Raw genomic sequence first — 11821 nt, forward strand, 5'->3', positions numbered from 1 at the left:
ATATGTAGATAAGGCTAGCAGCGGGCTGACTTAGCTTAGCATAAAGACTGGAAGCAGGGGAAGCAGTTAGCCTGGCTAACTGCAACTTGTGTTCCCTGTGGGCTGAGCCAAGCTAGCTGTTTCCCTGTTTCAGTGTTGCTAGCTGGCTGCTAACGTTAGCTTCATATATATTTAGCAGACAGACATGAAAGTGGTATAATTATTGTATGTCTCCGCAAGAAAATAAATAAGCCCATTTCCCAAAATGTCAAACCTTTCCCTCCAAAGTAACACTGTGATAGAATCTGACTCATTTGTTCTGGGCAATAATTCAACTTTATCTGACGTTTCACAGCTTGAGATGAACCATTTCTCTGTTTTTGTCTATTAATCCAGTTCACACTTTACTGATGGCATTTTGTTGATCTCAAACTGTAATTTGAAAGGACTGATACAAGCACCCTTATAGTAATATCTGTTTATTTACATCAAATGTAAACATTCAACTGTTAACATGAATGTAAGTGTAGTAAAAGGCATGTTTCACTTGTATAAAACACAGAATGTAAACTCTTGGCAACCTTGCATGTGAATGCTGAGAAGGAAACATGACGAGGGAGATCCTAAAAATGTAAAACTGTAGTTCCTCTAGGAATGTGCAATTTTTGGCAATGCAAAAAAACTCTGCAAATATTGCAACGACATGATTCTAAGTCGGATTTGGTTAATATAGAAAAACCTCCTTATAACCTACATTGACTACAATTATCACAAAATACATTTATGCAATTCAAGCGGTAATCGTGGCTCAGACGGGCGCTGATATTCGATAATTTACGAATTTATTTTATCAACCTGGAAACACTGTAAAGAACCCCTGCAATTGTTTAGAAATGCTGGCACAAAAGTCGAGCAATTTAACTGCAAATTCTAGAGAAATCAAAAGAACGCGATATTCGATAAATATGCTGGTCGTTTACCCTGGCTTGACCCTTCACAGTTTCCTACAGCATTACAATACATCAAGTTGCTTTTTTGCCTACACTGTATTCACATTGTCACAAAAATATAGTCAAAAAGTTATTTGTGGTAACATGATAATACAGTGAAGTTTGGTTTGAGGAGCACCAAATACTCAAGTTATTATAATGTAATTACTGCATTATTACACAAAAAAGCAACTTCACCTTTATAGTACCTCTTTCAGTATTACCTGACTGCTTAGTAGGTAAGAAACGCTCAAAGTACAGAACATCAAAACCATATTGAAATGAATGATCAAAGAAAGACTAAGGACTCCTTTGAGAACTGAGATGGTTAAAAGTTGAATCAGTCCCACTCGATACCAAGAAGCTCACAGCTGATGTCCCACAGTCTCCGAGCTGTCTCCTCACTTCTTCCCTGTGGGGCTACAAAGGCAGGGGCGCAGTCACTGAAATGAAAGAAGGGGTTATGATTACATAACGGCTAATGACGCTGTGAGTCATCACTCTGGGTGCAGTGATCTCATTTCTCTTTGACCTTGAGCATGATAATGTTTAGCATCAAAGTATTTTACGTGTCTGGAAGGGCTGGACCCATGCAGACACAAGGAACTTATCTCCGTCTTTTTTTTCCTCTACAGTAAATTAAACGTCCTGAATCTTCACTTTGATGGCTCTTTTCACAGCAGCCATTTTAACAAGTCATTGCAGGGTAAACCCAGGTGTAATGAGTGCTAGTATACTATAATCATGTCAAACTGGCTTCTGTGAAAAGGGCCAATTCAAAAGGAAAACTAAGAGAATCCGACTGCACTTACACTAGCTTATGTAATTACGCAATGCCGGATGTTATTGATGTGCGTCCCTTTTAAATGTAGCTGCCGCAAGGAATTGTGGGACGGCATTATCTCCTTTTCTTTCGTACAGGATGGTCCAGTGTTCCCTATGCTAAAGGAGATAAGAAAGGAAACATTTAGGCACCTTTCCCAGGTCTTATCATGGCTGCCACTTAGATACTTCTGGGTCATTTCACTCAGTAAAAAAGCCTTTTTGACCGCAGCCTATTTTCAGTGGCTCTGGTTCCAGAGGGAAATCTCCCCAAATCATTTCAGTTTACCAAACAGCCATGAAAGTTTAGTGCCGTGTGTCTCGGGAAGTGACTGTGTCTGTGTTGGTCTGTCTACCACTTTGGCCCGGACTGTCACTCGTTTCGTTGTCTGTTTTTTACACTCGTAGCTCTGCCGGGTGGCAGAAGTCCCTGTCGTACTGGAGAGCATTTATACTTTTGTTCATTTACAGTTTCTGTGTGGACAAAAATATGCATTAATAAGAAAAGGAAAGTCGTCCGTTTTGTGTCCATCGCCCTCCTCAAAGCCGCTAACCGTGACTTCAAGCGTCCGCTTCGTACGCCGCTCGGCAATCGCTCCATTAGCAGCTTGCTTCCTCCGCATGTCGGCAGTAGTAGAATTATAAAATGCAGAATTTAACTGCACAACAGCTGTTAGTATTGACAACAAGGTCAGCGACACCTGTAATCCGTTATCCATGTTGAATTTATATACCAGTCTAACTAATACTAGCCGTGGCATTCCTTTACCTTCCCCCCCATTCTCAAGAGTAATCGTACATCATAAAATTATATTTAAAAAATGACAAACTGTCTAATAGGCAAACCATGATGCAGTCAAGTTTTGAAGCAGGAAGCTTCTTCATGGTGACACTAAAGCTTGTGGGTTGTGTCGTTGGGGAGCGAAACATTAATAAAGAAGATGAGATGAGGTTATTGCATAGCTTCTACGGGAACCCGTGTGTTGCACAATTTAATATATCATGGCACATTCCTTTTCTTTGAAAGGAACACAATAAATGTCTAGCTTGTTGTCACCTACCTGAAGTGTTTCCCAGAGATTGAGTGCAGTTCGTCTGCCACAGCGCAGTAGAGGCTGGTCTGCGCTCCTTCCCGTGGAGTTTTTAAGAACGTGGCGAAGACGGTGAAAAATATCGTCATGAGAGTCGAGTGTCTGGTCAGGTCAGAGTTCACCGTCCCCGGGTGGACTGAGTTCACCGTCACATCGGTACCTGTGAGGACAACAAACAAACATCACGACGTGTGACATCTTTCTTTTTTTTAATCCCACAATATTTGTATTTAAAATGAAATACAGCCTTTAACGTTCATATCATATATAACACTAAATTGCATTAAATTGCATTAAATTGCTGCATAAAACAGAGACACAAAAATACTCATAACAAGAATGCTCCTCCCATTTTAATAAATTATAATCTTTACAAAATGAGTATATTAATTGCAATAGATGCTAAATTTATCAAATATTAAGAAGAAACAAAAATGTCTTTAAACTCATAAATTGCATCACTTGATCATTAAATCTAAATCATTAATATCATTAATGAAGAGCCGCTATAACTTCTCAAATGTACGCTGTTTGTCCATTGAGTAGTGCTCGGTCTGTGAATCTTTTCCATACATTTTTTGTCGTAAAGCAAGCTTGGGTCTATAACTCATTTTTACTATAATTATGTATAATTATATGGATATAAGCCCAACAGTAAAACCATAAGATTTGCTTTGAAATAATCCTGAATAACCTCTTACCTCTTCGCAGAATGTTTTATTCTTCCTTCATTGCCACATACGATGAAACAATGTTCCTCTAGTTTACATACATTTTGTGCATATGTCTGGTATGTTTTTGTTATATCGATTGAATTACTCTTTTTCCTCTTTCTAATCGGCGGTATCAGGCCGATTATTACGAAACACTGTTGTTATAAATTGCCTGAAAAAGAGCTCAAGTTCTTGCTTTTATTTTTCATTACCTGACATTTTAGGCAAAAACATTTATTCTTTTGTGGAATTTAAAATTGTACTATCTTCTAAAAAAGACTTTTAATTACAAAATGCAAGTCGAGGACACACCATCTGTGTGTTAAAAAAAAAAATACTAAGCAAACATAAAGGGGTGTCACATTTAGAACTGAGCTCTTTGTGCACTACGAGGTCTTAAAGCACCAACATTTCCCCCCACAAAAGGGCTGGTTAAGACGAGTTGTTTGTGTCCTATTCTAACCACTAACCCTCTCTGTTACTACTCTGTTTGCCAGCGTGGAGCAGGTCACCTGCTTATTCTCCCACGTGTTGGTGTGTTTGTTGTTCGTGTACCTTTGAGTCTACGCGCCAAATCTCTGGTAAAGAGCACGTTAGCCAGTTTGCTCTGGCAGTATGCTAATCCACTGTTGTAGCTCCCCTGGCTGTGAAGGTCATGGAAACGGATCCAGCCGAAGTTGTGAGCCAGAGACGAGACCACCACGATCCGGGCCGGCGCACTGCGCTTCAGCAGCCCGATCAGGAGGGACGTCAACAGGAAGTGCCCTGCCAGACGTAAGAAAGGCATACAGCATTCCATCAAGTTTTCAATCCAGTTTAAGGTTTGATTTATTTATTCATTAAAATACATTTAAGTGCGGCCTCACCCAAGTGATTGACTCCGATATGCATCTCAAAGCCGTCGATTGTTTTTGTGTAGGGGCACATCATCACGCCGGCGTTGTTGATGAGGATATGAAGATGGTTGACCTCTGAAGAAGAGAACATCACAAAAATATAAAGAAGAAACATGGCCGCCGTGATACCTGCTAAACAACAAAGCCGGGCTCTGTGGGTAGATGTGACTCTGTGCTCACCTCCGAGGAATTTCTGAGCGAAGGCTCGTATCGAGCAGGTGTCTGCCAAGTCCAGCTCTCGAACCTCCACTTGCGCATTAAGACACGCAGCTCGTATACTGTCCGCGGCCTCCTCTCCTTTGGCTACATCTCGGCACGCCATGATCACCCGCGCCCCTGTCGTGTGGATAAACAAGCAGCAGCTAAGCTATGGACAAAACTGCATTAATTCATAGAAGGGAGGAGAGAGGGGGCTTCTGTTGGAGGTCTCTGGTTTAAGCTTGTTGCTCAGTGATGCAGGACAGTGTTTGACAAAGTTAACCCACATCTTATGTCACTCCTCAAGCCAAGCATTACCGTAATAACATGGTCAACCAAAGATCATAAACTACAATATTTGTGTAAAGGTCTTTGGTTGACATTATGGAGTTTTTTTAAATCTCCTTTAAAATTGCCATGTAAGTTCAAAAAAATAAAAGCTTGAAAAGAGCCTTTTTACACTTTATATTATACAGTACATCTTAGCAGGGTGTTTAAACCAAAATGAAGGCAAAAATATTAAAAGTCATCCAGCAGGTCACCAACAACATTAGCCAACCAGCATCATCTCTAACTGACAAAGGCAACAGATGTTTTAATGTGACATACACAAATATAATATAACTTTAGTAAGATCCATATAAACTTTCTCACAGCAGACATTTTGACTCGTCATAGTAGGAAAATCCCAGCTGTCACTAACAACACTAATGATGTCTCTGTTCTATTCAAGTGTCCCAGTAAGTCGAGACAGTGAGCCAGCGTGCACAATACCAGGACCCTGAAACTGAAGCAGCCAAATGGAATTCAGCCATTTTATTACTTGGAACTCTGATTTTCCTGACCTACAGCCAAGAGATTAGAGCTGGGCAACAATTAAGAATCATTTATTGTGTTGTGAAGATGTGATGATACCATGACATCATTTTATTCTGTTGCACAAATTAGTTTTCTCCAGCGAATTGTGATTTTAAAATGAAAGAAACGTGATTAACTAGTGGAACAAGGTTAATTGCACTTAACATCTGTGTGATTGTCATTATATGTATTTTCCATATCATTATATATAAATAAATATATATTAATGTATAAGGATATGGGATATAAAATATACTGATTTTAATCTTATTGCGTAGCCCTACAGAGACACCTGTTTTCTCTTATTGTCCGGGGTACATTATGGATGTAAAGAGTCTCTGTGCTGTGTGTTTGAACGTAAAAACCAAAAAGTCACCTCGCACTGCCAGGTCCAGGGCCGTCTCCTTCCCGATTCCCGTGTTGGCCCCTGTGATGAGGACCGTCTTGCCTTCCACACTAGCTGAGGGCCTGCACACTCCTCCTGCTGCATATTTCCTGTTAATACACAATGACCACAGATTAATACTGATGACATTGAATCACAGCAGACAGCTCACATTTGCATGACGAGTAGCCCCCGTTCTGCAGGCAGTTATAGTCATGTCCTCGTGAGGATTGGACATATGGACAGCCTGGCTTAATTATTCACAGAGAAACTTGGAAAACGGACAGTTTTGAGCGTCAAGTCATACGACCCACGCCACTGAGCAGGACGGCCCCATAACCAATCGCTCTGTAGGAGTAATGCATACAAATATAACTCCTCCTACGCTCAGCCTGCTGATAGGCCCGAGCCGCTCAGATGGACTCCCGGTTCATCTCTGTGCAAAGACTCCCACAGCTCCATCATTGTGTTTCATTGATTTCTTTCTGCTTGAAATGTCAGTCAGCGTCGCGTGAACTAATACGTGATGAAAAAACAACAACCCAACAACCTTTAAAATAACGATCAGTTGAGTTCAGCGGACGGACAGTATTTTATATGATGTGAATGAACCTTCATCGCAATGATTACATCAGTGCAATGTGATGCCCTGTCAGCCAAGCAACAATATACGTGATGTGTTAGACGCTGGATTTAAATATGAGAATAAACGAGTGCGTTCATCGCTGCTTACCTTATGTGTGGTGCAAATAAAATCACCAGTAGCGTCACCACTCCGAGGCCCGCGACAATTAATAAAAGCAACATCATACCACGGATGTGCGCCTTTCCTGTCTCCTCCTGCAGGATGCTACTGCTCTGTAGGCAGAACAGCTGATGTCAAAGCATAAAGGGGTGCAGAGCGTAGCAGGGGTGAAAGCTACACCGCGAACGGCATCATGGGAAATGTAGTTTTTACAGCCTGGCAAAAAAAAAAAAAAATAGTGAAGGTTATCTTTAGTATTTTTACGTTAAAATCATATCTATGTTATGAAAAAGTAAACTGTCATTCGAATTATTTAAATGTGTTAATTTATATAATATAAACTATTTTAGGCAATTCAATTACCTTATCTTAACGGACTGAATAAGACAAGTATATTATTATGTTTCTAATTGTTAACTTTACCTTACGATACAACTGCTTTTAGGAAAAATAACTAGTCACTACTATCAAGAAGAATACAAACACACAATCAAAATAAAAAAAAAATAAAAAAATTACATCAATGTAGAAATTGGAAAATAAAATAAGATAATACAATTCCCCAAAAATAAACTACGTTAAAAGTTGTTGTTTTTATCCGCTCAAAATTAACTAAATTATAGAAATAAATTGTTTTAAGAAGAAGAAGTAGTGTCTCAAAACGTCATTTCCCAGAAGGCGCAGTGAAAGCTGTCTGCGTAGTGCCTGAATAAAATTGTTGTCGGGGTGATTTTTAAATAATCTTTTACCATTATTTGGCTTTTTTTTTGCATGTTGTATTTTTATCTACAATGTTACTTTCAACCTGTTATTAAAAACAAAACAAAGACATGGTTGTTTGATTTTTGATCTGGCGTTTTAGGCACTGGATCACGAGGTCCATCATGCGGAAGTTCCGGGAATCTGATTAACATGAAAGCAAAAACAGTAGATTAACTTAAAGTTGACGTGACTGTGATTAGTGTTGAGTAGTTCCTCCAGAAAAAGGCAGCTTTAAAAAGGCATCAAAAATGTCGTCGGAGGAATTCGAGAAATTGCACGAAATCTACAAATCACTGTGTGAGGAGCTCAAGCTGATGCCGGAGAAAGCTCTGAAATGCCACGGAGGTAAACAGTTCATGTTGTTTTACCAACTTATGTTCGCTAACTGTATTACAAAGTCATCAGAGCATGTGTTCTGAGCTGTGAAACTCGCTTTGTATCTACAGAGGAAAGGAAGAGGCTGGTGAGGACCTTCGATGAGAGGCATGGGGAGGCTGAGGAAGTGGTGAGTCCTGTCTGTTTGTTTGTTGTGGAAGTGATATGTGCCAGCTAACAATAAGCACTTTAATTAAAGCTTAAATGTTTGAAGTTGTTCTCAATGTACTTCCACACAGTTCCAGGAACAATTAACAGGAAGACATCAATAGACATGTAGCTAAAAACAGGGACAACAAAGATAAACACATGCATTTCTGTTCAAAAGTTTGTAATCTGAGACCTGCCACAAAATCACTGACGGCTCTATATGTTTGAATTGTCTTTCATGCTTTTAGGTAGCTGTTATTTGGGATTTAAGGCTTGCAAAAAAATAAAAAATACTACAAACTAGATCAAAACACTGTAGAATGGTTCAACTAGACGGACAATTTAAAGGGCAGAAAGAGTCAACAGTTGAAGAAACTGGAAGCTTTGCATCCAAATGTGTGCAGATTTAAAAAGGACGAGGTTCCTGTTTCAGTGTCAAGTGCACAGTAACGCCTCTAACATGCTGGAATGTGAACAGGTGGGTTGAACTGGATCAGGGAATATTAGCTGACCATACTATGGACTGACAAATCACAGTTTAACACGAGTCAATCAAACCAGTGAGTCGACTGCAGAGGGCCTAAAGAAACACCGGTTCCCAAAATTACACTATTTTCTTTTCTATGTCCAGTTACAGGGAATGGAAGAAGAGCTGCGTGCTGCACCTTCCTCCTACCGAAATACAATGAGTACCAAGCTGCGCATGTACCGCCGGGATCTGGGCAAGCTGCAGAGAGACATGAAGAACTCTCCTCCTGGCTTTGGTTCGTCTTCCCAGACGTTGGAGGGAAGTCATCATGGCATCTATTCATCACAGAACCAACAAAGTGTGAGTGTGTGGCTGTCGACTCTGACATTTTGTACATATCTCATCTCATTATGAGGGTTATCAAACTTTAAAGAAAAGGAAACATTTCAGCTGTCCAAAGTATCAGTAGAAAATGTATGTTTTGGTTTTCAGTCTCACAGATTGAAAGCAAGAAGTACACATCTCCTTTCGGATTTTTGTAAAAACAAATTCTGTGGAAGTGCAGGAAATCAATAAATTGATTTTGTAGAAGTTTGAAGAAAGGTTGGCACACTAACATGAATTTTACTGCCAAATAACCCCAAATGGTTCTCTTAGGAAGTCAAAATATCTGAGAATGGATTTTCTTCCTGCTCCTCGGTCACAATAAGGGATATTTACTCTGGTTGCTTTGTCATTTTTGCCCCCCTATGCAGACACACGTGCAGTCCCAGAGAGCGTTGCTCCTCCAGGGCTCAGACTGTCTGAACAATGCCAGCCAGAGTATTGAACGGAGTCAGCGCATCGCCGCTGAGACGGATCAGATCGGCACAGATATCATCGAGGAGCTGGGAGAGCAGAGGGAACAGCTGGACCGCAGCAGAAACAGAGTGAGCTGTCAATTGTTACTCTGTTACTGTACGGGATGAGATTGTGATGCTCCATTAGTTTTAATCCGTTTGGGGGTAGATCCTGTATGGTTAATATTTAGTTTCTTATATTTGATCAAATGTTTAGGGGCAAAAGCAGGTGGTACAGCTCAGATTTGGGTCAGTATAATCTATATTTGTTAGGTTTATTTTATTACTTTAATATAAGGAGAAGTAAAAAGACTGTTGTTTGCAGGCCATGATGTTGTTAAATCTAATCCGTCTTTTGTTTATTTTGAAGTTGGTGGATACCGGAGAGAACCTCAGTCGAAGTAGGAAAATTCTTCGTGCCATGTCACGGCGGTAAGTTCTATTCCTGAGGAAGTCGTACGTTTAAGTTATCTTGTTTTAATTAATTCACTAAATGATTGAATACTAAAAAGAGTTGTTCTCTGTCCTTTTGAATTCCTTTCTCCGGATGTGAGGTCTTTTTGTCTCTCTAGCGAGCTCTTAGTATATTATACTGTATTAATTAGCCAAAATGCTGCACATTGATTATACTGAAACATGGATTTGGTGAAAAATAAATATTCTGATTGGCTGATTAATGTGTTTCTGAATAACGTGCTGGTGATTAGGGCTGCAACTAATGATTATTTTATTTATATATTGAGGAGACTAACCTAATTATTCTCAATTAACCAAATAATTGTTTAATCCATAAAAATGTCAGAATATAATCCTAAATACCTCGTAAAGTTTTGTCGTCAGACAGTCTTAACCTAAAGATATTCAATTTACGATCGCGAATGACAAAGAAAATCATCAAATCCTCACTTTGGAGAAGCTGGGACCAGCAAATTATTGGCATTTTTGTTTGAAAATGTTCTGTCGATCGACTTCTCGATTAATCATTAAGTTGATATTTCATGAAATGGAACAATGACCCTCTGTTTATTGTTGACTTTCATCTTGTGTTGTCCTGTAGGCTGGTGACCAACAAGTTGCTGTTAGGTGTCATCATTTTAATGGAGTTGGCCATTCTGGGTGCTGTGATTTATCTGAAGTTCTTCCGACGATGAGCAAACTAAACAAAAACAATCTTAAGCTCTCGATTCAGAGCAAACCCAGACTCTCTTCATCCGTCTCCACTGACCCTCCAGCAGCAATAATGCTCCTCTGCTGTCTGCAGCCAACTGTTTCTGTGAGTAAATAAGGACATTGAGATGGTTCAGTCCTAAAATGAACCTTTACTGACAGAGGATTCTGTCCATGGGCAGGTGAAGTATTCAAGAATGACTAATGATGATTGTTGAACCTGCTAATGGACCTAACCTACAGAAACTTCACGCACAAACCTTTCCCTGAGATTTGCACAGTTTTATCAGACTGTTCACACCAGTGATGCCCTGCAGGGTGATGTTGTGGACGTGATGTGATGTTGGACTTTCTCCCGCATGTGTAGATTCTCCATTCACTGCCCCTGTGACATGTTACTGATAGACATTAGCTTTGATGAAGTGGCACTAGTTGAATGTTGTTGTTGTGTCATCATGCCCCGTATCCAAATACTTGTATTTAGCTCATTTTTCCAATTCTGAGTACTGAGACCTGAGGCCAAATGTTGTCGGTCAGAGATGTGAATTAAAAATGGGTGGAAACTCTTAATACATGCAACTTAACTTAACAGTAAATAATGTTGTCTAATCGCTGTGTAATACAACAAACAATCTTAGACAAAGCTTCAGCATTCCTGATTTGATTGTCTCCACATCATAAAAGCTAATCTTTAACCTCGCTCTACATTGTATCTGGTATTTTCAGGGTCGGCCGCTGTGGACCTGACGGCACCAAAATGTGTTACAACCAGACCAGGGTAGTGCTGGGTGAACAGCACCTGTTACTATAATCATAATGATAAGGTTATTTTTAGTGCCATGTACTTGAACACAATATTGCCACAATATTGTTCTTCCGCATAGATATCAAGTGGTGCAAAGTACAAAAACATGTTTGGTGACCTGCTTTTGTGGATCAGGTCGGGGAGGGGCCGAAAGAAATGTGTGAATCTTTTCTGCTTTTGTCTGAAGTATTGCTTTCACGTCCCCTTAAAAAAACAACAATTAAAGTACAACTTGTGCTGTGTCTAACAGTACATACTATGGTTGTATAACTGCATGTACATTATGTTATATTTAATGTGATATAAGTGGAACTAATCGTTAATGTAACTATGATGCCAGCGACACTGATAACAATTTATACCAGTCCAAACATTGGCCATTATTTCTTTAATGTATCTGCATCATTTTTCAGCTATATGCTCTACAGATAGCAGTGATGGTCGACCACTTTGGTCCACACTGAAATATCTCAACTATTGGATGGACTGCCGGGACATTTGGTACACAATCAGCTTCACTTCAGGATAAATTCAGGGCACAACTCTAACTTTGTTTAGTGGTTGCCAACACGGAAAAT

General features: G+C 39.7%; 2 protein-coding genes across 2 annotated transcripts; one reads left to right on the forward strand and one right to left on the reverse strand.

The window, feature by feature from the left end:
• The first annotated feature begins 26 nt into the window (after window positions 1-26).
• On the forward strand, window positions 27-11138 carry vti1b (vesicle transport through interaction with t-SNAREs 1B). The gene is made up of 7 exons (XM_076108757.1): window positions 27-4415; window positions 4514-7783; window positions 7885-7943; window positions 8595-8792; window positions 9188-9361; window positions 9642-9703; window positions 10329-11138. The coding sequence occupies exons 2-7, from the start codon at window positions 7687-7689 to the stop codon at window positions 10420-10422; spliced, it is 684 nt and encodes a 227-aa protein (XP_075964872.1). The 5' UTR covers window positions 27-4415; window positions 4514-7686; the 3' UTR covers window positions 10423-11138.
• On the reverse strand, window positions 443-7193 carry rdh12 (retinol dehydrogenase 12). The gene is made up of 7 exons (XM_076108755.1): window positions 6665-7193; window positions 5923-6041; window positions 4671-4826; window positions 4461-4565; window positions 4150-4359; window positions 2852-3041; window positions 443-1411 (listed from the first exon to the last, which is right to left on the reverse strand). The coding sequence occupies exons 1-7, from the start codon at window positions 6739-6741 to the stop codon at window positions 1309-1311; spliced, it is 960 nt and encodes a 319-aa protein (XP_075964870.1). The 5' UTR covers window positions 6742-7193; the 3' UTR covers window positions 443-1308.
• Window positions 11139-11821: the final 683 nt, after the last annotated feature.

Source organism: Anarhichas minor, unplaced genomic scaffold (genome assembly GCF_050575085.1).
Source record: "Anarhichas minor isolate MPS153535 unplaced genomic scaffold, ASM5057508v1 ptg000040l, whole genome shotgun sequence".
Lineage (NCBI taxonomy): Eukaryota > Metazoa > Chordata > Actinopteri > Perciformes > Anarhichadidae > Anarhichas > Anarhichas minor.

Bases quoted from the DNA above. Each gene is read 5' to 3' on its own strand.
- rdh12 (XM_076108755.1), bottom strand. From the start codon at position 6,741: ATGATGTTGCTTTTATTAATTGTCGCGGGCCTCGGAGTGGTGACGCTA. The intron at 4,566-4,670 runs GTGAGCACAGAG...TCTCTTCTTCAG, and splicing joins CGCTCAGAAATTCCTCGGAG to AGGTCAACCATCTTCATATC. The intron at 1,412-2,851 runs GTAGGTGACAAC...CTTTCATTTCAG, and splicing joins ATCTCTGGGAAACACTTCAG to TGACTGCGCCCCTGCCTTTG.
- vti1b (XM_076108757.1), top strand. From the start codon at position 7,687: ATGTCGTCGGAGGAATTCGAGAAATTGCACGAAATCTACAAATCACTG. The intron at 7,784-7,884 runs GTAAACAGTTCA...TTGTATCTACAG, and splicing joins AGCTCTGAAATGCCACGGAG to AGGAAAGGAAGAGGCTGGTG. The intron at 8,793-9,187 runs GTGAGTGTGTGG...CCCCCTATGCAG, and splicing joins CATCACAGAACCAACAAAGT to ACACACGTGCAGTCCCAGAG.